Source organism: Leiobunum rupestre, chromosome 4 (genome assembly GCF_980474605.1).
Source record: "Leiobunum rupestre chromosome 4, qqLeiRupe1.1.hap1, whole genome shotgun sequence".
NCBI classification, from domain to species: Eukaryota; Metazoa; Arthropoda; class Arachnida; order Opiliones; family Sclerosomatidae; genus Leiobunum; species Leiobunum rupestre.
Genome location: NC_143387.1, coordinates 21,948,396 through 21,974,379, shown reverse-complemented (window position 1 = coordinate 21,974,379; position 25,984 = coordinate 21,948,396). Strand labels below are relative to the sequence as shown.

The 25,984-nt window shown below is 38.7% G+C and overlaps 1 protein-coding gene and 17 non-coding genes across 18 annotated transcripts; all 18 read right to left on the bottom strand.

Moving 5' to 3' along the window:
* Positions 1–2,514: 2,514 nt before the first annotated feature.
* On the bottom strand, positions 2,515–2,596 carry TRNAS-GCU (transfer RNA serine (anticodon GCU)). Its single transcript has one exon. It is a non-coding gene; the product is annotated as a tRNA-Ser (tRNA).
* A 65-nt stretch (positions 2,597–2,661) lies between these two features.
* On the bottom strand, positions 2,662–2,743 carry TRNAS-GCU (transfer RNA serine (anticodon GCU)). Its single transcript has one exon. It is a non-coding gene; the product is annotated as a tRNA-Ser (tRNA).
* A 66-nt stretch (positions 2,744–2,809) lies between these two features.
* Positions 2,810–2,891, bottom strand: TRNAS-GCU (transfer RNA serine (anticodon GCU)). The gene has a single exon. It is a non-coding gene; the product is annotated as a tRNA-Ser (tRNA).
* Positions 2,892–2,956: 65 nt separating this feature from the next.
* Positions 2,957–3,038, bottom strand: TRNAS-GCU (transfer RNA serine (anticodon GCU)). Its single transcript has one exon. It is a non-coding gene; the product is annotated as a tRNA-Ser (tRNA).
* A 65-nt stretch (positions 3,039–3,103) lies between these two features.
* On the bottom strand, positions 3,104–3,187 carry TRNAS-GCU (transfer RNA serine (anticodon GCU)). Its single transcript has one exon. It is a non-coding gene; the product is annotated as a tRNA-Ser (tRNA).
* Positions 3,188–3,252: 65 nt separating this feature from the next.
* Positions 3,253–3,334, bottom strand: TRNAS-GCU (transfer RNA serine (anticodon GCU)). The gene has a single exon. It is a non-coding gene; the product is annotated as a tRNA-Ser (tRNA).
* Positions 3,335–3,399: 65 nt separating this feature from the next.
* TRNAS-GCU (transfer RNA serine (anticodon GCU)) lies at positions 3,400–3,481 on the bottom strand. Its single transcript has one exon. It is a non-coding gene; the product is annotated as a tRNA-Ser (tRNA).
* A 65-nt stretch (positions 3,482–3,546) lies between these two features.
* Positions 3,547–3,628, bottom strand: TRNAS-GCU (transfer RNA serine (anticodon GCU)). The gene has a single exon. It is a non-coding gene; the product is annotated as a tRNA-Ser (tRNA).
* Positions 3,629–3,693: 65 nt separating this feature from the next.
* Positions 3,694–3,776, bottom strand: TRNAS-GCU (transfer RNA serine (anticodon GCU)). Its single transcript has one exon. It is a non-coding gene; the product is annotated as a tRNA-Ser (tRNA).
* Positions 3,777–3,841: 65 nt separating this feature from the next.
* Positions 3,842–3,924, bottom strand: TRNAS-GCU (transfer RNA serine (anticodon GCU)). Its single transcript has one exon. It is a non-coding gene; the product is annotated as a tRNA-Ser (tRNA).
* Positions 3,925–3,989: 65 nt separating this feature from the next.
* On the bottom strand, positions 3,990–4,072 carry TRNAG-GCC (transfer RNA glycine (anticodon GCC)). Its single transcript has one exon. It is a non-coding gene; the product is annotated as a tRNA-Gly (tRNA).
* Positions 4,073–4,137: 65 nt separating this feature from the next.
* On the bottom strand, positions 4,138–4,219 carry TRNAS-GCU (transfer RNA serine (anticodon GCU)). The gene has a single exon. It is a non-coding gene; the product is annotated as a tRNA-Ser (tRNA).
* Positions 4,220–4,284: 65 nt separating this feature from the next.
* Positions 4,285–4,366, bottom strand: TRNAS-GCU (transfer RNA serine (anticodon GCU)). Its single transcript has one exon. It is a non-coding gene; the product is annotated as a tRNA-Ser (tRNA).
* A 65-nt stretch (positions 4,367–4,431) lies between these two features.
* On the bottom strand, positions 4,432–4,514 carry TRNAS-GCU (transfer RNA serine (anticodon GCU)). Its single transcript has one exon. It is a non-coding gene; the product is annotated as a tRNA-Ser (tRNA).
* A 204-nt stretch (positions 4,515–4,718) lies between these two features.
* Positions 4,719–4,800, bottom strand: TRNAS-GCU (transfer RNA serine (anticodon GCU)). Its single transcript has one exon. It is a non-coding gene; the product is annotated as a tRNA-Ser (tRNA).
* A 210-nt stretch (positions 4,801–5,010) lies between these two features.
* On the bottom strand, positions 5,011–5,092 carry TRNAS-GCU (transfer RNA serine (anticodon GCU)). The gene has a single exon. It is a non-coding gene; the product is annotated as a tRNA-Ser (tRNA).
* A 65-nt stretch (positions 5,093–5,157) lies between these two features.
* Positions 5,158–5,239, bottom strand: TRNAS-GCU (transfer RNA serine (anticodon GCU)). The gene has a single exon. It is a non-coding gene; the product is annotated as a tRNA-Ser (tRNA).
* Positions 5,240–9,130: 3,891 nt separating this feature from the next.
* LOC149947093 (dermonecrotic toxin LspiSicTox-betaIE1ii-like) lies at positions 9,131–25,393 on the bottom strand. The gene is made up of 7 exons (XM_090170840.1): positions 25,333–25,393; positions 18,717–18,819; positions 18,202–18,436; positions 17,997–18,137; positions 16,685–16,819; positions 14,473–14,710; positions 9,131–9,251 (listed from the first exon to the last, which is right to left on the bottom strand). The coding sequence occupies exons 2-7, from the start codon at positions 18,777–18,779 to the stop codon at positions 9,131–9,133; spliced, it is 933 nt and encodes a 310-aa protein (XP_090026966.1). The 5' UTR covers positions 18,780–18,819; positions 25,333–25,393.
* Positions 25,394–25,984: the final 591 nt, after the last annotated feature.

Below are 25,984 nucleotides of genomic sequence, written 5' to 3'. Positions count from 1 at the left end.
TCAATATGTTGAAACACCACAGGGGACGGTGTTAAGTCCGTGAGCATTATCCGACATATACGTTTGTCCGTTTCGAGTAAGGCGCAAAAAGGTTCAGACGATAGAACGTACAGCAAAGGACTGAGCGGACACCCTTGACGAACCGAGCGGCTAATGACAAAAGAATCAATAACATATCCATGAAGCTTAATAGCTGTCTTGGCGCCAACTAAAAACATCTGAATCCAAGCGCGGAAGCGTTTCCCGAAACCAAAGGCTTCTAAGATTGCAAATAGATACGGCCATTCCACCCGATCGAACGCTTTTAGCAAATCGAGTTGAAGAAAAATCCCTGGCCTATTTTCCATTTTTAAAAACTCCATGACATCAGACAGAAAACGGGGAGTATCGGAAATGGTACGCCCACGAATGCCACCAGCTTGACACGGTGACGTAATTATAGGTAAAAGCGGCGAAACACGGCGAGTAAAAACCTTAGCAAGGAGTTTCCTATCGCCATTCAATAGGGTAATTGGCCTCCAATTTTTCAGAAGAGTCAAATCCCCCGATTTAGGCAACAAAACCACCATCCCTTCTCGCATGCTATTCGGCAAAAGGCCACGGGCTTCGCATTCGGCAACCAAGCGCATAAAGTCATCTTTAATTAGAGGGATAAAGAAACGCAGAAACTCATTGGTAAAGCCATCTCTACCGGGGGCCTTCCCTCCGGCCAAATTAGTTAACTCCGTGTAAATGTCGCTCCAGGTCACGACGGCTTCGCAGGAATCGCGGTCACCTTCAGTAAGCCTCCCTGAGATTAAATTCTTCAAATTGTCAGTAGCGGCTTGAGACGTAACGCCTCGTGTATACAACTCCGAATAAAAACGGAACACTTCCTCCCTTATTAACGCAGGATCTTTAATAATCGCCCCCGAAGGGAGAGTCAGAGAAGTCATTTGACGTTGACGCTGACGAAATTTCTCCAGCCGCAAAAAATATTGAGTGGGGCGTTCCCCCAAATCTCTCCACTCCAGCCTCGAACGAACTATTGCACCCTGCAAATCGCTCTCTTCCATATCTCGTAATGTATTCGTTATCGCAGCTATTTCGTCTAAAATCGTATCTGTTTTTAATGGCGAATCTTGTAGGTCTCGAAGCCTATTTTGTAGGTCCGCCCATACAGCCCGCTTCCTCAACGCTTTGTGACGCCCGTAAAAAATGCAGTACTCCCGAATTTTAACTTTTAATGCATCATACCACTCGAAGATATCGGTTAAATAACATGGCCAAGAATAACTATTTTTAACTGTTCGCTCGATGGCCGTGCAAAAAAATGCGTCTTCCAAAAAAGTGGAATTAAAACTCCAAGTTCCGGGCCCCCTAAGAATACCACTAGGTTCAAAAATCAGAGAAACACCCTTATGGTCAGATAAACTACAAAAAACATGCATACACTTTGAAATATTATATACATCTGAATGTAAAGCAAAAAAATAATCAATTCGAGAACTCACAAAGTTACCAAAAACCACCCCCGATCGCGTATAATCGACGGCATCCTTACGACCCTCAGCGAATTGATCAATCGATCCCCCCGCGACAATGACAGGGGGTTGTCCACGCTCCTGTCCCTTCATCTCCACTGCAGGGCGTTCCCAAGTAGGGCAATTACGCACAGCACGACCTTGTGTTTTACATTTACGGCAAATAAATTGAGGGCAATCCTTATATAAATGATCGGATGACAGACACATATTAAAGACTTTAACATGCGATTCATGAGTGACACGGTAAGAATTTTCTCTATTTAAGACATCCGGAACTCGAAGACTTTAAGGTAACGCTAATTTACCTTCCGGGAGCGTCAAACGGACTGATCGGATACCACAATAGAACCCGGCTTTTTCCCGCCACGAAATCGTACCTCTGACTTCGCAGCCCATCATCGTCAACTTCGCCAGCAACGCCTCATCAGTAACATAATCCGGAAGGCCGAAAAAATTTGCCGTAACAGTTTTTTTGGTGACGCTCGAAATGGCATAAGTAATGCTGTATACCGCCAACCCAGTTTCAATCGCATCATTAATCAAAGTTTCAGACGAAAATACCAATATGTAGCCGCCCGTGGACGGAACAACAGATTTCACCGCATCCAAACCATATTCAATTTTCACCGCCTCCGCAACATCGTCAAACTTCGGTAATTTTCCTTCAAAATCCACAAAAACCGACCGTTTAATAATATCCATCCTGGATCAGAAGACCCAGGAGGGGAATCACCCGCAAGAAACCGAAACTAGATAAAAAGGTTTTAACAGAGAAGAAAAAACAAACTTGAACTAAAATAACACCTTAAAGGCGGTAAACAGGCTTAGCGAAAACGGAGCGAAAAAAGACGAACCGTTCACTACCAAACCTAGCAGCGAACTCTCTTAGCAGTCCATCGCCTTAACCACTCGGCCATCCCGCCTCCCTCGCCTCTCATCTATCGCTTAAGCGAAATTGAATAGGCTAAAAATTATTATCGAGACTGAACGACGAGGATGGGATTCGAACCCACGCTGGCAATGCCGACTGGATAAGCAGTCCATCGCCTTAACCACTCGGCCACCCCATCTCCCTCACCTCTCATCTATCGCTTAAGCGAAATTAAATAGGCTAAAAATTATTATTGAGACTGAACGACGAGAATGGGATTCGAACCCACGCGGGCAATGCCCAATGGATTAGCAGTCCATCGCCTTAACCACTCGGCCACCCCGTCTAACCTCGCCTCTCATCTATCGCTTAAGCGAAATTGAATAGGCTAAAAATTATTATCGACACTGAACGACGAGGATGGGATTCGAACCCACGCGGGCAATGCCCAATGGATTAGCAGTCCATCGCCTTAACCACTTGGCCACCTCGTCTCCCTCGCCTATCATCTATCGCTTAAGCGAAATTGAATAGGCTAAAAATTATTATCGACACTGAACGACGAGGATGGTATTCGAACCCACGCGGGCATTGCCCAATGGATTAGCAGTCCATCGCCTTAACCACTCGGCCACCCCGTCTCAATCGCCTCTCGTCTATCGCTTAAACGAAATTGAATAGGCTAAAAATTATTATCGAGACTGAACGACGAAGGTGGGATTCGAAACCCACGCGAGGTAACGCACAATGGATTAGCAGTCCATCGCCTTAACCACTCGGCCACCCCGTCTCCCTTGACAATTATCTATCGCTCAAGCGAAATTGAATAGGCTAAAAATTATTATCGACACTGAACGACGAGGATGGAATTCGAACCCACGCGGGTAACGCCCAATGGATTAGCAGTCCATCGCCTTAAACACTCGGCCACCCCGTCTCCCTCGACAATTATCTATCGCTTAAGCGAAATTGAATAGGATAAAAATTATCATCGAGACTGAACGACGAGGATGGGATTCGAATCCACGCGGGCAATGCCCAATGGATTAGCAGTCCATCGCCTTAACCACTCGGCCACCTCGTCTCCCTCGCCTTTCATCTATCGCTTAAGCGAAATTGAATAGGCTAAAAATTATCATCGAGACTGAACGACGAGGATGGGATTCGAACCCACGCGGGCAATGCCCAATGGATTAGCAGTCCATCGCCTTAACCACTCGGCCACCTCGTCTCCCTCGCCTTTCATCTATCGCTTAAGCGAAATTGAATAGGCTAAAAATTATTATCGAGACTGAACGACGAGGAAGGGTATTCGAACCCACGCGGGCAATGCCCAATGGATTAGCAGTCCATCGCCTTAACCACTCGGCCACCCCGTCTCCCTCGCCTCTCCTCTATCGCTTAAGCGAAATTGAATAGGCTAAAAATTATTATCGAGACTGAACGACGAGGATGGGATTCAAAACCCACGCGGGCAATGCCCAATGGATTAGCAGTCCATCGCTTTAACCACTCGGCCACCCCGTCTCCCTCGCCTCTCATCTATCGCTTAAGCGAAATTGAATAGGCTAAAAATTATTATCGAGACTGAACGACGAGGATGGGATTCAAAACCCACGCCGGCAATACCCAATGGATTGGCAGTCCATCGCCTTAACCACTCGGCCACCCCGTCTCCCTCGCGTCTCATCTATCGCTTAAGCGAAATTGAATAGGCTAAAAATTATTATCGAGACTGAACGACGAGGATGGAATTCGAACCCACGCGGGCAATGCCCAATGGATTAGCAGTCCATCGCCTCAACCACTCGGCCACCTCGTCTCCCTCGCCTTTCATCTATCGCTTAAGCGAAATTGAATAGGCTAAAAATTATTATCGAGACTGAACGACGAGGATGGGATTCGAACCCACGCGGGCAATGCCCAATGGATTAGCAGTCCATCGCCTTAACCACTCGGCCACCCCTTCTCTCTCGCCTCTCATCTATCGCTTAAGCGAAATTGAATAGGCTAAAAATTATTATCGAGACTGAACGACGAAGATGGGATTCGAAACCCACGCGGGTAACGCCCAATGGATTAGCAGTCCATCGCCTTAACCACTCGGCCACCCAGTCTCCCTCGACAACTATCTATCGCTTAAGCGAAATTGAATAGGCTAAAAATTATCATCGAGACTGAACGACGAGGATGAGATTCGAACCCACGCTGGCAATGCCCAATGGATTAGCAGTCCATCGCCTTAACCACCCCGTCTCCCTCGACAATTATCTATCGCTTAAGCGAAATTGAATAGGCTTAAAATTATTATCGAGACTGAACGACGAGGATGGGATTCGAACCCACGCTGGCAAGGCCCAATGGATTAGCAGTCCATCGCCTTAACCACTCGGCCACCCCGTCTCCCTCGACAGTTATCTATCGCTTAAGCGAAATTGAATAGGCTAAAAATTATTATCGAGACTGAACGACGAGGATGGGATTCGAACCCACGCTGGCAATGATCAATGGATTAGCAGTCCGTCGCCTTAACCACTCGGCAACCCCGTCTCCCTCGCCACTTATCTAGAGCTTAAGCGAAATTGAATAGGCTAAAAATTATTTCGGACTGAACGACGAGGATGGGATTCGAACCCACGCTGGCAATGCCCAATGGATTAGCAGTCCATCGCCTTAACCACTCGGCCACCCCGTCTCCCTCGCCTCTCATCTATCGCTTAAGCGAAATTGAATAGGCTAAAAATTATTATCGAGACTGAACGACGAGGATGGTATTCGAACCCACGCTGGCAATGCCCAATGGATTAGCAGTCCATCGCCTTAACCACTCGGCCACCCCGTCTCCCTCGCCTCTCATCTATCGCTTAAGCGAAATTAAATAGGCTAAAAATTATTATCGAGACTGAACGACGAGGATGGGATTCGAACCCACGCGGGCAATGCCCAACGGATAAGCAGGCCATCGCCTTAAAAAATCGGCCAACCCGTCAGTGGTGGTACTTAAAGAGAGGTTTTAAACGCAATTCGCATCATTATTATGCTGTTGACAGAAAAAGCACCAATTAAGATTGCAGCTGATTCTACCCATAGACATGCTGCGAAAGGTTCTTTCGGAGCCAATGCTTAAGCAAACTTTCGCTCCCGTACGCAACTACTTTGAGCTTTATTTTATGCATGCATTTCTTATTCGCGACCGAAACGAGTCGAGGTGGCGTAACGGCGCAGACAAAATAATAATATATTAAACTTATTACAATATAAGCAACGATGCAAATATTATATTAAATTATTATAATTATTTATAAAGTCAAATTTACGAATAACGACGAGGAAAAATAATTAATGTCTACTTTAGCCTCTACCTATCTAGGTTTCAATGGCGAACCAAAGGGGACAGAATGAATATTATAGACAGGTTTAGCCACCGCCCGAAAACGTGTAAGAGGAACTTGTAAGATTGTAGGCGTAACATTGTGTGTACAGCCTGCACCTTCCACAAGTTATCTTTACACGTTTTCTGGACATTTAGCTTGATTAAACTCTTTAATAATTAGTTTTTGTTAATCTGGCAACGCTGTCGCTCGTGTGGTCATAGCTGCTAGGACGGGTCTCACTATCTTACCTTAAAATATTTTTCGCCGAATTTTTCCGAAACGCTAAAAAGATCCATATAGTACCATTCCTACTACACATCCTTCGGCAAACTCATTGTTTTATCTTAAAAATATATCTTTTCGGCAAACTGACTATTTTACCCTAAATTTATTATTGCCGAATATTTCAAAATTTTCCAAAAACAACTCTGATATACACAATAATGAAATTCAAACGTTGGCAGTTGTTTCGAGAGATAGAAACGCTCCGTTTTTTTAAGTGGGCATGGTAGCCTCATACTCCACCCTGTCCTCTCAGATAATTAATGTAAGAGATAAAAGTTAAACAAGTTACCACGGATGCTCCACCCCGCTCTGATCAGCGCCGGCCCAAGCCATTGGTCAGGGTAGAGCGAGATATTTTTTTCTATTGTTGCCACGCCGCCCCGCGCCTCTCAAAGGGAATTTCGGCACCCCTTTCCACCTGACTGTCGTGGCGCCTAGAGCGACCGCTCCACTTGCTCTACCCTAGGGCCGGCGCTGGCTCTGATGTATTAAGTACATCTTTGGGGATCGGTCATTTCGTAAGTCTTTTTGGGAAGAGAGGTTGCCGAGACGACCTGGATAAACGGCACCCTATTTTCCCTACAAAAAATGGTGTAATTTAATAACAAATACGATTTTCAACATTAACTTAACCATTAAGATTGACGTTAAGCAGTAAATATTTGGCACAAAAGAAAATCAATAATAAACGCCGTAAACTAACAATTAGTAAACTCTGAAACTCTCTTGGGGTAAAATAGTAGATTTTCGGGAAATCGAACAAACACAATAAACACTGTAATTAATGAATTGATCAAGTCTTAAATCATTTTACCTATTTTCCGCTGTAGCGTTAAAATTCGATTGGGGTAAGAGCCTGAGATTTGAATTAGTTGGTGTAAAATAGTGAATTTTCGGCAAACAGAAAAAACAGCCATAAACATTGTAATTAAAGAATTAGTTTACTCTAAACTCGATTTACTTATTCTTCGCTGTACCGTTAGCATTCAGGAGGTGTAAAATATTTAGGTTTGTAAATTTGGGGTAAAATAGTGGATTTTCGGCAAACAGAAATAGCAACAATAAACACTGCAATTAAAGAATTAGTCAAGTAGACATTTCTTTAAACTATTCTTCACTGTACCGTTAACATTCAGGAGGTGTAAAATTTTTAGATTTGAGCATTTGTCGTAAAATAGTGAATTTTCGCCAATACCTATTGATACTGTAATTAAAGATTTAGCTATAGTAATATTTACCTTCAATTAATTTTATTAAATGTTGAGGATATGATAGGCCTCCAGTACCTAAAAAATTTGTGTCAAAAGTAGATTTTCGGCAAATCGCAAAAACCACGATTAATAATGTAACTAAAAAAAGTACCTGAAAGTTTTTGGTAAAATAGTGTGATTTCGGTAATACCACTAAATTAACGTGAATACATATTACCTTATATTATTTTCACCTAATTTTTACGATATCGTTATCTTTCGGTGCCTCAAAATCTTACGCTTTAGAATTTTGGGGTAAAATAGTGTAATTTCGATAAAATAAAAAATTACCATTTAACACTGTAAAAATAATTGCGAAGACTAAAACTTATTCACAATTAATTTCACTTAATGTGACCAAGATTGAATAGAGCGTTCTATAAAATCGGTGGGGTGTGCTTTCCCCCTTTTGAGTTCGGAGGCGGTGAAGTTTTGACCGGTTTTTCGTGCGAGAAAAAATATTTATCTGGCAAACCCGTAAGAAATTGAGAGCAGTCGACTTTTAGGAGTAGCGTAGTTGCTAGCCTAGGCTTCACTAATTTCCGGCTTTTCGCGCCGTTTTTCTTATATAAAATAATTTTTGTAAAAAATGTATGATGGCAAATAAGCAAAATACTAGTCCCAAATCCACGGGTTTAAAAAGAAACTTAGATCATGAAAATATTCTTAACCTCAAACATACTTCAACACCTAGGGTCCCTCCTGCAACTCCTAAAAGATACGTCTCTAAAATATTCATATAAAGACCGGACATAAGCCGAATTCACTTAAACCAAAGAATAACAAAACTTGTTAGTCCTTCTGAACTAGCTCTATAGTCTGTATGAAAAGTTTGGGTGGTTTTGGGCAACTTCTATGATAAGTTTCATCTTTCGAAAAGCAGCGGATTTATACCCATATTGTCGCGATTCAAATCCAAACTTGCGTATTCTCTATGGAACGAGGGCTCAACCACGTTAAAATCAATTACTCGACAACGCCCCTAATGATTCTGTCTTAATTAAACATACTACTTACTATTAGCCTATGCATCAACTATACGTAGTTTTAACTTCGGTAGGTGATCTTAGACATACAACCTTAATTGATCGTGTTTACAGCTGCGGTGCTAATTGAGTAACCTTAAATTTTAATGTAAATAGTGACAAGCCACTTTGAAAATAGTGACTAAAAAGTGAATACATAGTAATCAGAACGTCACTAAAAATAAACAGTTTATTAAAGAAAAATCACAGAATTTGTAATAGTAACTTTCTATGTCTTAAAAGTAGTGTTTTGTTATATTTTCTTAAAAATATTACTAATTATATTGGGTTTCTTCTTATAAATTTTTTTTAATGCAATCGCCCTTCTTTCATATTCCTCACCTTCTTTTACCTTCACGACATCTCGGAGCATGGCTGGTGCTAATTCAGCTTCCTCAAAGTTTTTATGAGCTATTACTGATTTCATCCTTTTATTTGCTTCAGAGAATAGCTGGTCCGCCATCTTCCTTTTCCGGTCTTCTTCTTTTCTATTCTCTTTTAGTTCTATTTTTGCTTTCTTAATTCTGAGGCTTTTGGTTCAATTTTCTTTCAATTTTTGTATTCGCCCAGATGGCCTATATATAGGCCAAAGTACCTCACTTGTTCCCCTAATAAAGCTTAGTTGCCCCTAAATGTTGGTCTCCAATAGACTGATAAATTATGTCGTAATTATGACTCCTAGTAAAGAATAAACGTAAATTCACACAAAATTAAGATAATGGTTGTGATTAGTTGTTAAGTTTTATACATATGGTTTCATTAATTTTTACATAAAATAAACTGCTGTTTATCAAATGAATTAAAATTTTTGCCATGGGTCATCTTCGTACGTAGCCATTCTATAGAAATCGCTGAATTGGTCGTTCAAAATGTCCACTGCAACTTGAGGGAAATTGGTCATGACTGCATCTATGGTCTTGCTGATGAAAGTTAGATAAATTTAGTTAGAGAGTTTATTATTCAGTTAAGCAAATCTGTATTTCCATGTGCGGACTATGTTTATCATTGGTGCACGTTGGGTATATAGCAATTTTACCATTTAGCAATGTCCGCAACCCAGATCATTAAGAGGGGTAAAAACTGTTAAGGCTCTTCTACTTTTTATGGTTTTTCATTAAAATTTTAAAAACCCGATAAGAAGTAAAATTAATTTCGAATTCCCGTTTGTCACTTACTTGCAAATGTTGAATAACGAAACCGCTTAACAGATTATTATTAGAAATAAACCACGCCCACTGCCTTCCTTCAAATTTTTAGGTTAATTTATAAATATGTTATTTCTTTTTCTCTTTTCCAACCCCGGTATGTATTTACTTACGGTACGGGGGTATATAAATCTTTAGAAAGTATGCCTTCCTTGATTAATTTCTAGAATTATCAAACTTCGCGGGAATCTAGAAACGGTTGTCTTCCAGACAGTGGATCGGCTACCATTCTATAGATAGCTCTAGTGTAAAAACCAAATTTCGTCTTTCTATTGTAAGGATTTATAGCAGATTTAATCTCTAAAATGTTTTATCAACCTAGTAAGGGATTGCCTTATAAACGGTAAAATAAATTGCAATGGCTTCCCGGCCTCGGAAGGTATTTTGAAGTTATGGGTAGAAACTTGTAGAGATTAACGATAATAGTTAGTATAGGGAGCTGTTGGCTCGCGTGGCTTGAAGGGCTTTCAACCACCCTCCTACGCATTGTAACCAAAGGTGGGCATTTCGTGACATTTTGGTTTTCGTTTCATTCGCTCGCTCGAACAATCTGACCTTAAATACCCTATAATGAGACGTTCATCTGTGAGGCAAATCATCTACAAAATACCTGGTATTAGTACAAAGCCCTTGGTTATTACCATCTCATTTATAAAAGTGATCATATATTTGAATACTATTCACTGGAGAATCGGTTTTTGTATGGATCCTCAATCGAGATCAAGGGCTGAACTGGTGGTTTTAAATATTTCAGTACAAAACCTAGGTATCTTTCATTCACGACAGTATTTTATAGTTGAAAACCAATTAATTTTGATTTTTTTGCGAAATATCAACGTACGAATAAGCTATCGGCGACTTTCAACAACGGATATCGGAGATAACATTAGCAAATTATTTCTGGTCAATATTTTTACTAATTTTTTTTGCTAACGTTCCATTTCGTAGCTTGAAAAAATATCGTTTTTTAACTATAATCGGTTCGTAAAGGATCTTTTTACTGAACACAGGTATTTTTTAAAAGTGTTGAATAATCTTTTATCAAAACAGAATACTAGAGTAATAAAAAAATGTATCGCTCGTCGTCATTCAGGTTTTATCGAGAACAACGTCCAGCGCCGGTATTCATAAGAAATCGAAATCGACGAGTTGCAGGCTAAGAAAGACAAAATATATAGTACAATCGGCGCAAGGATGCCTCAGATCATTTCCGGTCATTCCACCGCGCGAAATTTGAATTTGGCCATTTTACGGTCAAATTCGAATTTTGCTCTTTTTGTCGTCTTTTAGCGCCATCTAGAGACCGAAATTGGAATCTTTATTTTTTAATTTCATTATTGTGGTGGCGAGCAAATTTAAAAGATAAGGCATTCCTATCATTCTTAAATTTAAAATAGAAGTTCTAATTATTTATTTTTGTAAATTTATTTCTACGTCTTACCAGTTAAATCGGCAGTTTCTTTTAAAATAGTTACAACGCTTTCTTGGGGTAACGTTGTCTTAATGAGCTATAGACGTTTAAAATTATATTTTTCTCTTTACTTGTTAACAATAAACCTTTATCATGCTTTGTATAGTAACCTCTTGGACTATTCAAAATATTTGGAGCTTCAATTATCGAACCTTCTTTAGCTGCATTCAGTAATTAAACTCATGAAAACATTAAATTAAAAAATAGATTCCAATTTCGGTTCCTAGATGGCGCGAAAAAACGACGAAACTCACGAAATTTGAAATTGACCGCAAAGTGGTCAAATTTAAATTACGCGCGATAGACTGGCCGGAAATGGTCTGAGGTATCCTTGCGCCGACTGTACTATATATTTTGTCTTTCTTAGCCTGCAACTGACTATACGAATATTTTAAATGAAATTGTTTGTTCTAATAGTTCCAAGCGAGATCGACCTTGAAATACAATCAAGGTTGTTCAAGATATTTATCATAACTTTACTCAAATCCACAAACACTAAACAAGAAAATAATCCAACAACGGTTTGGGGACGTCATTTCAGTGATGGTCTAGTTAAAGCGTTTTCGTTTCTGGAATACTAGACTCGACACAGAAAGCTATCGAATTTTACTTGAATCAGAATCGCCACTAAATTGAAATGATGGTAACTATAAGTTCGGTTGAGTTATAGCTGACAAGGGGAAGGTAAAGAACGATAGGCAACATATCCGAAATATTGGGTGTCAATTGAGTCGTTGACCCTTAAATCAATTACTTGGACAAAGGGACCCATACAGTACATTATTCAATTTGATTGGAAATTTCCAAACATATCCGAAAATATTTTCTTTACTTATTATTGGTTTTTTAATTATTGAATAATTCTTCCTCCCATTTTACTTCCCTCTGGTCGCCTGCCTCTCAGGAAAAATACATATTAGGGGGTAGAGAGTCGTTACCTTAGAAACAATGTTAAAAATACCACTATTTCCGTCAGGAGACACGAAGTAAAAAGCGCTTCGCGCTTAAAACGACGATTGAAAAATAAGAAAACGCTTCTTCGCAAAAAGAAAAATATAAAAGGGGGGGGGGGACTTTCCCAAATTCGAATGATCTTAAACTATGTCTCCAAGGTCATAAGAAATATATATCGAGACCCGATAACTTAAGGTATATATAGCGCGTACTAAATAAATGTACTGTAGTATCAAACACCTCAGTACGGATAATTTGTGGTGTTTATTTTTTGATCAGCCGAAAGATTTAAATAGAATAAAAATGAACATAAAAACTCAAATCTTTTGAAATTGCGAATAACTTAATATTGAAATTTTTAAAAGAACTCGTAGAGGTCTTCCGTATGACCAAAGTGTTTCATAAATGGAATCTGGAGTAACATTTTTCTTGAAGGGTGAATTGGCCACCTAACAGCTAATGGCATGTTATCAGTAATCCAAAGGTTAAAACGTTAACTAAGACAATGCCAAACTTACCTACTTATACACGCCTACCCACCCATACACGCCTGCCTACCTATACACGAGTACCTATACCTATACACGCCGACCTCCTTATACACGTCTACCTATTTACACACGCCTACCAACTCCCACACGTAAACTTACTAACCTTTACCTAGATACTTAATTACAGTTACCTAGGCGCATACCTAGCTACTTTCTCATAGTTACCTACTTACAAACACATTGCTACTATCGTATTCAGAGCCAAGTACTAAACCATAGAACATTAATATATACACATTTATTGTTGTGAAAATATATATTCTTTTGCATTTAAAAATATATCTCGAAATAAATAATCTGAATGTGGGCGAGCTTTGGTGGAATATACATTTGTTTTCACGTACATATGTTCTTGGAAGTGTATGCGGGAGGTGCATTAAACTTTAGGCTACCTGACACAACAGTAGGACCCTATGATAAGTGTAAATATCCAATCTTCAATTCTAATATAATGCAATCTGAATAACACTAAAATTAACAAAATGTTTTAACAATCAATTCATTGTTTTAGCCTTTCAGCCTTAGTAGATGTTTTTATTTTTTTAACAAACTGATAACATTTACGAGGAGCGTATAGCGGAAATAAAATATTAAAATCCCGTGACAAAATAATAGGTCCAATATTTGTTACTAAACTAGAAACTTACTGTCTGGACCAGTTTTTTAATATTATGGTTCGCCCAAACCAAAAATATTATTATAAAACTATGTATCCCCGATAAAGATTTTCAATATAACAGCGGTATTATTAGACTAAAAATCTATTTGAAATGATTTCGCCGAGAACGACCTTCGCAAGTTATTATAATATCTGATTACGGTAGTAATTTTCAAACTGATCGCAAAATATATGTTCAAACCAAATTTATTTCGAAATATCTTTTGATTAGTTAGTGTTCTGACGTAATTTTTCTTAACGAATAGATTTCTAAAGAATATTTGCTAGGTCTCATATCTGGAGATATTCATGTTTTAAATTTAAGCTCGTAGTTTCGGAAGTAAATATTATTTACTCCCATTATTGGATTTTCCCTGTTCAGATACAGGTTTCAAAATGTGAATGAGCAGAAAGTGCCCACCTTTGATTGTAACCCGGCGCCCTGTTTAAAAGGCATAATAAGTCGCTAGATGACTTGGGCCTAAGGTGGTGCCCAGGGGCGTAGGAACGTTCTAGAAGTTGGAGGGGAAAAAGTGAAACCAAAAGGGGTCTGGAGAATGGTTTTGAATTTTTAATGGGGTGTAGCTTCTCCGAATGCATTTGTACATTTTACTACTATACACATTGGCGGGAAAAGACTAAAATTTAAACACAGTTGAGGTTCTATAAGCTTTATATGCTTTTAAAATTATAATTTGAGCCTTGCGAAGATTTCAACTGACCAAAAAGTTGGAGGGGGCAGTAACATTAGTTGCCCCTCCCAGTAAAATTCTAGGGAGGAGCATTGCCCCCCTTGCCCCCCTGGTTCCTACGCCCCTGGTGGTGCCTTGGTATTAGCCTAACTTAGCCTAGCTGAAAAAGGGGAAGTTCGTGAAGGCATGGCTGCCATCCTCCCCGCTTCGCCACTTGAATAGTCACTGGGGTCATTTTCACGACAATGATGTTTACTTCAACGAATAGTTTGCGTTTAAATTTGACTAGGTCAATGTTAGAGCTAAATATATAGTGAAACGAGCATTTTGTCAGCCTTTAAATTCGAAATACTTCGGTTAGTGAGCTTAGATGGCACCACGTGATCCTCGAGGGACCGCGATTTACGTCTATCATAGACTAGGAGGAATAAAGTGGGGAGTAGCGATCGGGTGGCGATTTTGGTTTTACCTGTGGGTTAAGAGCCACCGAAGCCCCTCCCTCAGAATCGGGGTTAATAACACGCCATCATACATTTTATCCCAAGTTCCAGGACACAAACGTTTCACCCCATCCGAAATAACCGTATCATATACGCATAAAATAATTTACTTGAGAACGAACGAAATAGTTTCAGGGTCGTCAATGGTAAAGCGACACACTTTGCTAGGAATTGTGGACCTATTGGATTCACGGTCGCAGATAGCTTCTTCGAGAACGAGTTCATTGACGCTTTTACAACTATAACTCGGGGAACCGTAACCCCGCCAAGCATTTCGGTTGATGTTGGTGCGTTTCCAGAATTCGATGGCTCGCTGTTGAGAACAAGGTCCGCAATCGAAAGACGACCCTGGAATGACACGGTTGAATCATGAATTAAATAACCTTAAGGTTATTTAATCCATGGTGGAATCGTAGAAGGACTATTAAAACTTCTAATTCCCTGTAGAATTGAAATTTTACCTATCTACTTCGACTGGCACATACGTTATATCGGAAGAATCTACTAGGACGTCTCAAAACCCTGAATCGGCATTTTCGACCAAAACATACGCGGAGCGTGCGCAACGTTAATCGTGTATTACGTAGATATCGAAGATATTTATAAGTTTGGTAAGAAAGTCATCTCTATGTTAATTGGAGATTAATATCAACAGAAAACTATATATTTTTTTGAGTCTACAAGCAGTTTATTAGAACAAATCCAAAATAACTTTATTTAAGTCTTTCTAGTTCTGGGCGGATAAGCCCGCCTTTTTGTTTATTTTTAAAAGCCTGGAAAAATTAAAACCTGGATCGAATATCATCCCTCTAAAGTTTTTACTCGCGACACGGCAAGTGGAGGAAGCTCGTGGTGGTGGTATACCCATTGAAGCAGTAGAATACGTAAGTTATATTATGGATAAAGTTTTTTGTCTTCAAAATGAAACGTTTTTAAATAATCAGTTTCCTCTTCCTCACTGCGCATAGTCTAACTCCCCTTTCTCAGCGCCATCGCTTCAATAACCCTCTCTACCCTTCCTCAATCTCTCCTTTCCCAAAACATTCTACTCACAAGGAGACATCCAGAGGGCTTTCGTAGATACATTTTAAACTTGAGTTGTTAAAAAAAAATTGGTTGCCATGGCAAAACGGATGTCCATTGAAACTTTTCCTTTTAGGAGCTTACGAGGTACACGAAGGTCTACTTAACCCCCGAGTTTGAAAAAAATAGGGGAGAAACACCTCTCTACAAGAGTGACGGCTGACACACGGTTAAGTTCCCTCTCTCCTCTGCCCCGCCCCTCCTGCCCCCAGTGTGACCTCGCGACGCCGGACACACAGCCAAGTTTGCTATTGAAGTCACGACAGTGAGAGCTTCACTCAATTACCTCTAATGAGATAAGTATTCGTCTAACTCAGCGGTTTCCAAAAGGTGGGTTCCGCGGAAGGGGCACAAGGGTTCCAAGAATTCGCAGCGCGGCCATCTTTGTTTTTGTCAAGAGTCTTTTAAGATAAGTAAAAAAAAATAATTGGGGTTCCGAGAGAATTAGGTGGATAATTTAGGGTTCCGTAGCAAAAAGAAATTGGGAACCGCTGGTCTAACTATTCTGTTAGTGTCATTTCCTTGAAACGGGTACTTTTGCAGGTTCCCGTTGAATTTTCAGAATACGTTTCAGATGAAAAAATAATGAGGCGCTAAACAGATTTAAACGATTACCAGAAGTCAGCAATGTATCTCTTACGAGACAAGTATCCATATAGGCCACAAAAATGAAATATGTACCTTCGCAAATTCCGCCAAACCGCACTATTTTCCAGGCGTATTAACTTTACAAACCATATAAAATGGCATAGTAATATGCACTAATTATTGAATCATTTTTATAATGTTTAAGTTTTAGAAATTTCGCCCCGCACTACGTTTTCTTCCAAATATAATTTTGAAAAATCAGCGAGCGAATTACATAAGCAAGATGCGTAGATAAATTCTTCTCTCGCAAGAAACTTCTGTATTATTCGTTGTTTAAAATTTAAAACATTTTTATTACCAGTTTTGTTACATAAATGTCTTTATTATTATTTCTTCTAAAAAGCATTTTTAGAAATCGGCGATCTCGAGCCTGCGAAGGTATTTAGCGGGATGGTGAAATAAATACATCTCTCGTAAGATAGATATTATACGCTTTTGATTTCACTTATAAATAAGGAGTTATCTCTACACAGTGTATTCTTTAAAATTTACCTCGCCAGGCTGATTAATTCATATGGAAATAACCGTAGTTTTATTTGTATAAATGGATACTTTTATAGTAAGATGTGTATTATAAACCTCTGGTTATACCTATGTTCTTCCGAAATATTTCATCAGGAACAAGATTTCGGAATGCTTTCATGGCACCTCTTAGAAACTTATAAAACCTGGGAACTTCAATCGAGAACAAAGCGTAAGCTTGCGACCTTTCCGTTTTTCCTACAACTGAAAAATATTATTGGAAACCAGAACAAATGTTATTATTTATAGTTACACTGTTGATTTAAAAACTTGGTCAAACTTCAGTCAAGCATAAGTGGCCGCCCATTATTTTTAGCTTAAAAGGATTTTAGAGCCCTTTTCTTGATTCCCAAAGCTAGCAAAATCATTCTTAAAATCTCAGTTTCAACTAAATTTCAGCATCATTTTAACGAAATTAACCCCTAAAGGTTTTCGATAATGTTAAATGTTTCAACCCTTTGGTAGGAATTTGGGGTACCATTAAAATTTCCAGGTAGGCTTTAGCATACCTCAGTTAAGTTTGAAGAAACCACCTATGGACTGTGAGAAGGATGATAAAATACGCGAAAAAGTAGATTAGTCCATAATTAAAAGGGATAATATAGCTAAATCCTAAACAAATTTGAAGAAATTAAAAAACTTACTAATAACTCGTACCAATAGGTCTTCGAGCAAACGCGAAACTCGGATCAAATAGATCTTCGAGTAATAAACTAAATTAAAAATAAATCAAATAAAATAGCCAGAAATTCCAACGGTAGACCGGTTTCGTTCTATTTGGAACTCATCAGTACCGTGCGGGAAATCTGGCTGGCGACTGTCAATTCTCCACCACACTCCCCCCTTTTCGGCTTTCCGTTGCTATATGCAACGCGTTTTGAAATTTTTAACGTTTAGGCTTAGTTTCTCTTTTAGATTTGACAGTCGCCAGCCAGATTTCCCGCACGGTACTGATGAGTTCCAAATAGAACGAAACCGGTCTACCGTTGGAATTTCTGGCTATTTTATTTGATTTATTTAAATTTAGTTTATTACTCGAAGATCTATTTGATCCGAGTTTCGCGTTTGCTCGAAGACCTATTGGTACGAGTTATTAGTAAGTTTTTTAATTTCTTCAAATTTGTTTAGGATTTAGCTATATTATCCCTTTTAATTATGGACTAATCTACTTTTTCGCGTAATTTATCATCCTTTAGCATACCTCGCCTATCCCTGTCGCCACCATTGTCAAACGTTTCTAGATGCTAAAGGAAATCACGTAAGGAAATTGAAAACCAATTTTCGTACGTATACCCTCGTTCTTACGGAGGCAATTTTCGTCTCTTTCAAAACAGCCCCGCATAAGATAGAGCGGAAAATTATCAACACCTTTAGGACAAACCTTTCTCCTTGCTCCAATTTAAACGATCAACTACAATGGAGGCCAATTTTTCCCCCGCTTCTTCGAGTAAACTTCGCTTCGTGTTATCAAGTTTGAAATCGAAATAAATCAACACCAAATTTTTCTTAAAATCCGTATGACCTATTTGGTAAAATAACCTTTGTTAGTATTTTTTCTTAATTTAAGTAGTTACGTTTAGAATTACCAGGAGTCGTCCAATTTGCTAGAGCTTTAAGGAACGCATCTGGATCGGTTTGTCTGTCGCAAACCTTTCTGTCACATGGATATCCATGATAGATTTTTTCCGCAGTACCTTGTGGATCAAATGTCACATCGAACTCGACGGCATTCGCTCCACTTTGAAGGTATTGTTCGACGTCGTAGATCGAGTTGCTTAAATGACCAATTATGTATAATGGACGCTTTCGCTCAGTAGCTTCCTAGAATTAATTTCAATTTTCTTTCGTCATTTCGATATTTTTCATAAACAAAATTTTTGAATTTTAAGTAAAAATACTTTACTTTCCTGTTAAATTGGTTAGGATATGTGAAAACAAGAATGTATTTAATTATACTTTGAGAAAATTTGTATGTTGAGACTACACTTAGCGCTCAAACTACTTTACAGTCTGCCAGTATGATCCTTCACGTTTGGTGACGTTTGGCTGAACATAGTTCTCTCTTATAGTATAAATAAAGACATCAAGAGATAAAATGTACCTCTGCCAAAATAGTAACTAGATGTTGCCAGCACAAAATGCAGATTAACAGCAGCGGTAGCATTATCCAATGGAGTAGATCAGTCCAGTGAATAGAATAGTCTCTGAATATAAAATATTAAGGTTTCTGAACATAAAATATCAGAAGTGTTAGTAATCTAATATATATATATATATATAAATATGGGTAGGCTTTCAATTGAGTTAGTACGTAAGAGCTGGTTTTACGCGCTAAACGAATTGCTTTAATAATGAAACATAAATAATACAACAATATTTTGTAATGTACAATCACTAATATTGTTAGGGCTTCGCGTAATGTACACAATCCACATAACTGATAATCCAAGTATGCATTCATTTATACCATGAATCTAATTAACCCTATTTAATTAAATAGATTATTGATAAATACTGAAAAATGGAAACTGAACCATATTGTGTCATTTTAGGAACTAACGCTTCGACTACTTATAAATAAAGGCTTAGTTCTACTTCCACTACTACGTCACTATAAATTGGCTCCGCCCCACGCGTCGCAGGTGACCTAGGGTATTCCAGTTGAATATTCACGGGTTAAATAGTTTCATGGTATAAATGAATACTTTGTTGAGACGAGTTTAAGTTTTGATTCAAATCCCTCTTATGCTCAAATAGTAAGAATTAAAAATAATCCAATTGGGCCGTCATCTGAAACTCGCGCGATTGAATTAAACTCAGGCATAGGTCAACGCCAAGAGCTGGGCTCGAGCTCACCTCACTGAATTCGTATATTAGCTTACGGTTGGTTTCGGACTCACCTTGGTCCCACCAATTATTGGTCGGGTCTCGGGCTAGACCTCGCAATCTAAATTTCCCCACCGATGTGAGGTCTCAAGCTCAGTAGATTTAAAACCTACAAACCGTCTCGGGATCGGACTCACTGTAGTTATAAATATACGGGCCGTCTCAGGCTCGCGCTCACTATATTTACAAATCGACGGGTGGTCTCGGGGTCAGGCTCGGGCTCGCAACAATTACAATTCGACATGTGATCTCGGGCTCAGGGCTCAGGCCACTATAGTTACATACAAATAAAATGGTAGCCTCGGTCTCGGTCTCACTATGTTTTAAAAATACTAAAGACTCAAGCTCGAGCTCGATGTTTAATCGCACAATTTATTTATCAAATAGCCCAATTAGTGTTTTCGAGCTCCATTCCGGCATCACTGGGCCACAGTCGGAGGCGTTCAGGCAGCCCGGAGCCCGGGAATCCAGACCGCTAGGCCTCGCTAGCTTCTAACGCTTTTTTTTGTCAAAATATATTTCGAACGTGGGCTTAGAGCTAAACAATATCGCGAATTGGAAGGAGCTCGAGCTCATCCTCAGAAACGAGAACAGTATTCAAATCGGTCTCGGGCTCACCTTTAATATGAAAACTACCAAAATCAGTCTCGAGCTCAAGGTTGAGCTCTTACAAGGAGACGACCCGAGGTGTAACACACCGATTTGGTTCAAACTCGGGGGTTTGGTAGACCTTCATGTTACTTGAAACACCCTAAAGGGAAATGTCTCCATAGACAACCGTTTTGCCATGGCAACCAAAAATCTTTTTGAAAACACAAAATGGAAATTTTCCCGTTGAATATAATATGGGAATCTGACCAATTTTATGCGTACCCCCTGTAACAATTTTAATTAATTTCGAACTTTTTCATAATATTTTATTTATATTTTCTATTTTAAGCATTTTCAAAAATTTAAATTTTTTTACAGGGGGGTACCCTTAATATTGGTCAGATTGCAATGTTATTTTCAATCGGAAAATGTCCATTTTGTGTTGTCAAAAACATTTTTGGTTGCCATGGCAAAACGGTTGCCTATGGAGACATTTCCCTTTGGGGTTTATCAAGTTACATGAAGGTCTACCAAACCCCCGAGTTTGAACAAAATCGGTGTGTTACACCTCGGGTCGTCTAATTGTTAGTACGTTAATTTTTAATACGGGCTCGGGCTCGAGCTCCAAGTAATGTGAATCATGAATTGGGTTCAGTAATTTGTATTTTAACAGAGGCTCAAGCTCGTGCTCACTAGTTACAATATGCGCTCCACAATACCTCAGCTCGGGCTCGGCTTTAACGTGAAAACTTATTGATCTCGGCTCAGGCTCACAATGTTTATTTAAAATATCTGACCTAAGCACGCAGGTGATATTATTTTATCCCCTTTCCCGTGGCTATGATCATATCAACTTTGTCATTTCCCTTAAGTGTAAATAAATTAATTCTTGAGGCCCTATTTTAGATTTTTACAAAAGGTAATACGCAGCCTTAGTTTCAAAACTAAGTAAATCGACTTACGGGTATTTGCATTTTGCCTTTATACAAAAAAGAATTTCAATTTTCATTTCTAACAAAAATATTCAAAATTAATTGGAAAACAATGTTACATTTGCCAAATTTAAGTTTTTGGGATACCTAGTTTAATATCTAACGTAGCGAAATGACCTTGCTTGAGGGCCACAAAGCAAGATGAGGTTCTTCCGGGGCCCTTTAAAACCGAGTTGGTGGACCCCAAGTAAAATAAAACGTTGATTGGTGAAATTTCATCAGTTTCTGAATGCATTATTACACTTTTAGAAAAATTAGTTTTTCACCATAGGTGCTAGATCAATTTTGTCAATTGCGAATTTGTAGAGCATCATCTGGAACATACGAATACCTTTATTTCACTGAAAAACGCGACTTGAAAAATTGACAAGCTGGGCAAGCCAAAATAAACTTTCTTTGATCCGGGAAAGAGATAACAAAGATATGCACTCATTCCGTTTCATGGGCATCAACATAAATCGGCACTAGCGGTCGCGCAACTTCTTCCAGGGTAAGCGGCGAAATATGCAAGAACTGTGTTCTCTAAGTCCAAATTAGGCTGACCCAATACACGAAACCTCGGTTCTACACTATCAAACTGTTGAAAGTCACTGACAGCTCGTCTTGGATTTCGGCCACCATCTCCCCCCCCCCCCCAAATACAGGGCAGCAATTTGGAACCATAAGTCATTAGATTGACGATCTCGATGATGTTAAAAAAGTGACTTCCATTGAAATACCAAAAATGTACGTAAACTTTAAAGTTATTTAAAGGCTAAAAAACATTTGCAACAATAATAATGATAGAAATTTCAGATGTGTAAGTTATGCTTTCGTAATAAAGTGCGCGACTATCGCTTTCCAGGATCAAACAACTTGCTCAACTTGTAAATTTTTCAAGTCGCTTTTTCAGTGAAAAATAGGTCTTTTCCCACCGAACCAAAGGTATTAGTAGGTTTCAGATGATGCTCTACAAATTCTCAATTGGCAAAATTTATCTAGCTCCTAGTAGCGAAAAAATATTTGTTTAAGTGTGAAAATATTTTCAGAAAACGATGAAATTTCACCAATCAATGTGCCACGGTGTATTTACTTAACCATAAATTTAAAATTTCTACCTTATGTAGTTTTCGTTTGAAAAATACTTGTGCGAACCAAAAGACACCCTGTATAGTTTAACCAGTGGCGGACTAGACAGTGTTAGCTTTCTAGATGAAAAGTTAGCCCCTAAAACATAAGACTATATGGTAAATCGGGAACTAAATATGTAATACATTAAGAATTATTTAAGAAATAATATGGTAGCTTATGGTTTTGAAAATACGCACAGCGTGTTATATTCGACGTAGTTTAAAGGTCGACTACCTATTCCCGGTGAAAAGACAGAGAAAAGTGAACCACTATGTAGTCGGCCTTTAAGCCCCTTCCGTTTCTCCAAACGCATTGTCAGCACATTTCCAATGGATCTCCAAGTATAAACATATAATTTTGTGGTGATAATGTTAATGCCCCATGTTTTTAGAGTCAGTCCACCACTGAATTTTACATTTTTTCGAAGGTAGATGGATGGGAATAAGCGTTCACGATCTTACTGGTGGCGTTGAACCGTCATTGTACGAAGTGCTTTAATTAATACCAGTTTCTAGCAGCAAAGCTAAATATATCGCTTCAGTAAGGTGTCGCAAAAGGAATTAATTATTTCAAGAAATTATATTTGGGTTTGTAACTGCCTGAGATTTCGTTTCAAAGAGCTGTTTCTGTTAACATTCACTTATTTTTTAGTGAATGTTCAATGTCGTTTCGCGATTTGACCCGAAATCATTCGAGCGAGCAAACCGAGACTATTTCCAGCGTGTGTATCTGTTGACTTTTCCGAAAAGTGTATATACAGGGTGTTAACTAAAAAATGGACCAGGGCGAATATCTCAAAATGTGTTTTAGGTACGATTTTGAAATTTTAGGTTGTTATAGAGCGCTCAGGGGGTCAACCAACTATGAAAATTTCAATGACCTTGAACCATGTCTTCAAGGTCGTTCGAAAATTAACTTTAGAACCGTAAGAGCTACGAAGTTGGTTCCAATTAGAAACGTGTTCCCCGTCTCCTTTTATGCCTAACTAGCTTGGACTCGAACTGATTTGCGAAATAGGAAGTCGATAAATGTTAGGCCAAAAACAAGAAGGTCATTAAGTTGATAACGTGTGGAGCGGAGATTTTCAAACTATAGACCCTCAACCACGATGAGGTTGTCCTACAAATTTCAGTACTCTAACAAGAGTACTTTTAAAGTTATCAGTTGAACACGTTATCAACTTAACGACCTTCTTGATTTTGGCCTAACATTGCTCAACTTCCTATTTTGCAAATCAGATCGAGTCCAAGCTAGTTAGCCATAAAATGTGACGGGGAACACCTTTCTAATTGGAACCAACTTCGTAGCTCTTACGGTTCTCAAGTTAATTTTCGAACGACCTTGAAGACATGGTTCAAGGTCATTGAAATTTTCATAGTTGGTTGACCCCCTGAGCGCTCTATAACAACCTAAAATTTTCAGAAAATAATCGGCGGCGTTGAAAAAAATCGGCGGCGGCGGCGCCTAAGGGGAAAAACTGCCCCCCCCCCTCAGAAATAGCGCCAGCCTTTTAAAAGACCGCTAGAACTTAAATTGTTAAACACATTTAAAAAAATACATATTTAATAGAATGTATTTTATTAGAATAGGAACCACTTGTTTCCAAAACAAAGAAGAGGTAACTTTGGTTACATACTATCAGATGTAACTTATTTAATCATAAGTGTGCCTGAAAGAATTTTTTCATAATGATACCTTGTTGCAAGGATATGACGTTATTGACGTCACTTCCCAGTCGATGACGGTTTTATCGTCATCAAAACTAGTTCTCGCGTAGGGGGGGGGGAAGGAAGTTAAAACCAGTTTTACGCGACGTTAGTGCTGTATTTTCTTTGGTGGCTGTCAAAGACTATATAAAGTTACGCGTAGCTTTATATAGTCTTTGGTGGCTGTGAAACAAGGTCTCATTTAAATTTTTAATACAGATATGTTAAACAGAGGCACACTTATGAGTAACTATGTCACATATGATACTATTAAACTAAAACATTTACGCTAGTAATAACAATACTGTACTAATTTACTACCATTTCACTAGTATTATTATCTATACACTCTTTTTAGAAACTTTTGCTGGGCGCCGCCATTATCGTACAGACAACCAACGAGCCAGCCCTCTACCGCATAAATTTAATCCCCCCAAATCCGGTTTTTCCCCGCGCATTTAAGTCTATTATCACAAATTATTTTATCTTTGTATCAAAGGAATTTTTAATATGTAATAGAATAGTTATTGCTGAATGCAGCCAATGCAGGTGATACGTTTCTGTACTTATTACAAAATACGAGGCGAGGCAACTCCAAAGCCGTTTTCGTTTCGCTCTCTCCTATCCCAGCTATCTGCTGCAGAAAATCTTGGTGCGCGCGATGCAGTGGTGCCAGATCTTTTGGAAATTATTAATTATTTTTAATTTTATAACGCTAGTACGGTGCACCCAACAGCCTAGGAATCGTAGCACTACCAAAAGAAAAATCTATGTAGTTTAGATCTCAAAACGTAATTATTATACTTAAATAATGGAAATTAATTCGGCGGCGAAATGAAAATGTTTCGGCAGCGCCGCCGCCGCCGAAATTAAATTTATCGGCGGCGGCGTTTCGGCGTTACCTAAATAAGCTGCGGCGCTATCCTCTACCTAAATCACATTTTGAGATATTCGCCCTGGTCCATGTTTTAGTTAACACCATGTATATTAAATTGAATATAAATACGTTTAACTGTGAAATATATTGGTCTCGCTTAAAGCTGCTTGAAAATGTTACGCCAAAAAACTTATTGATGACGATAACGGATAACATTTAATTATTTATTTTTGAAATTAATTCTTTTGCGTTTCTATAAAGGAATTGTAATTCAAAATAAGTTGACTACGTAAAATTTCGCACATTAAACAAATATTTAAATCTAGTTGAACTAAGGGCCAGGGCCGTTTTAGCCTTTCCGTAGGCCTTAGGCAAAAATCTCTCATTTACCGACTTTTCGGACCTTCGTAGGCCTAATTATATGGAATCGTAGCCCTAATGTCTCCTAAAATGTTCGTAGGCCCTAGGCACTTTGCCCAGTCTGCCTTATGGATAAGGCGGACTTGCTAGGGGCAGGATTATTCAAATTTTAGGAGGTTTGATTACGACATATACCAGTAATAGAAACTGATACGACTGTTCCACAATAAGTCAGACTTCCCTTCCCCACACCTGAGTGAAGAGGGGGTCTTCGTGTAGATTTGTGAACTACGATTGCAAATAAATAGAACCTTGTGAAAAAAGTGAACAATAGTGGGGTCAGTTTTTTATGAAAATAATTTAATATAATTTATTTACTGTTTTAACTTACAAAGTAAATATTTTTAGTAAATATTTATTTACAGTTACCGCTATGTTTACTCAATGAAATTAGCCTAGATGGTGCTGCCGTGCAATCATGAAAAAATGGGGAGAATTCGGGGAAAGAAAGTCTGAAAGCCATTTTAAAGCTTCAGTAATTCAGCCTTCTAAAGTTGAATAATTCGGCCCACTTAGTAAACCATCACCAGAGACAAAGAACGCCATCGTTACAGAGGTTTACATCACCTCACGCCTGGCTCTTATTAAAAAGATACAAAAAGGAAACCATGTTTTACAATTAAAAATAACAAAATAAATAATTTAAACGAAAATAACATACCGTCTCTAGTCTCTACCGTTTTTTAAACTCGCCATATTGAAATTATGTTAATTTGTTTTCAATTTTTTTTATTTTGTCTTATATTACGTATGTGCTGCCATCTAGGATAGGGTTTTTAATTTACAT

Excerpts from the sequence above, each read along its gene's own strand:
- LOC149947093 (XM_090170840.1), bottom strand. The coding sequence starts at position 18,779 with ATGCTACCGCTGCTGTTAATCTGCATTTTGTGCTGGCAACATCTAGTT. Across the intron at positions 18,138-18,201 it reads AGCAAATTGGACGACTCCTG|GTCATACGGATTTTAAGAAA; the intron begins GTAATTCTAAAC and ends TTTACCAAATAG. Across the intron at positions 16,820-17,996 it reads AAATTGGAGCAAGGAGAAAG|TTGTAGGAAAAACGGAAAGG; the intron begins GTTTGTCCTAAA and ends AATATTTTTCAG.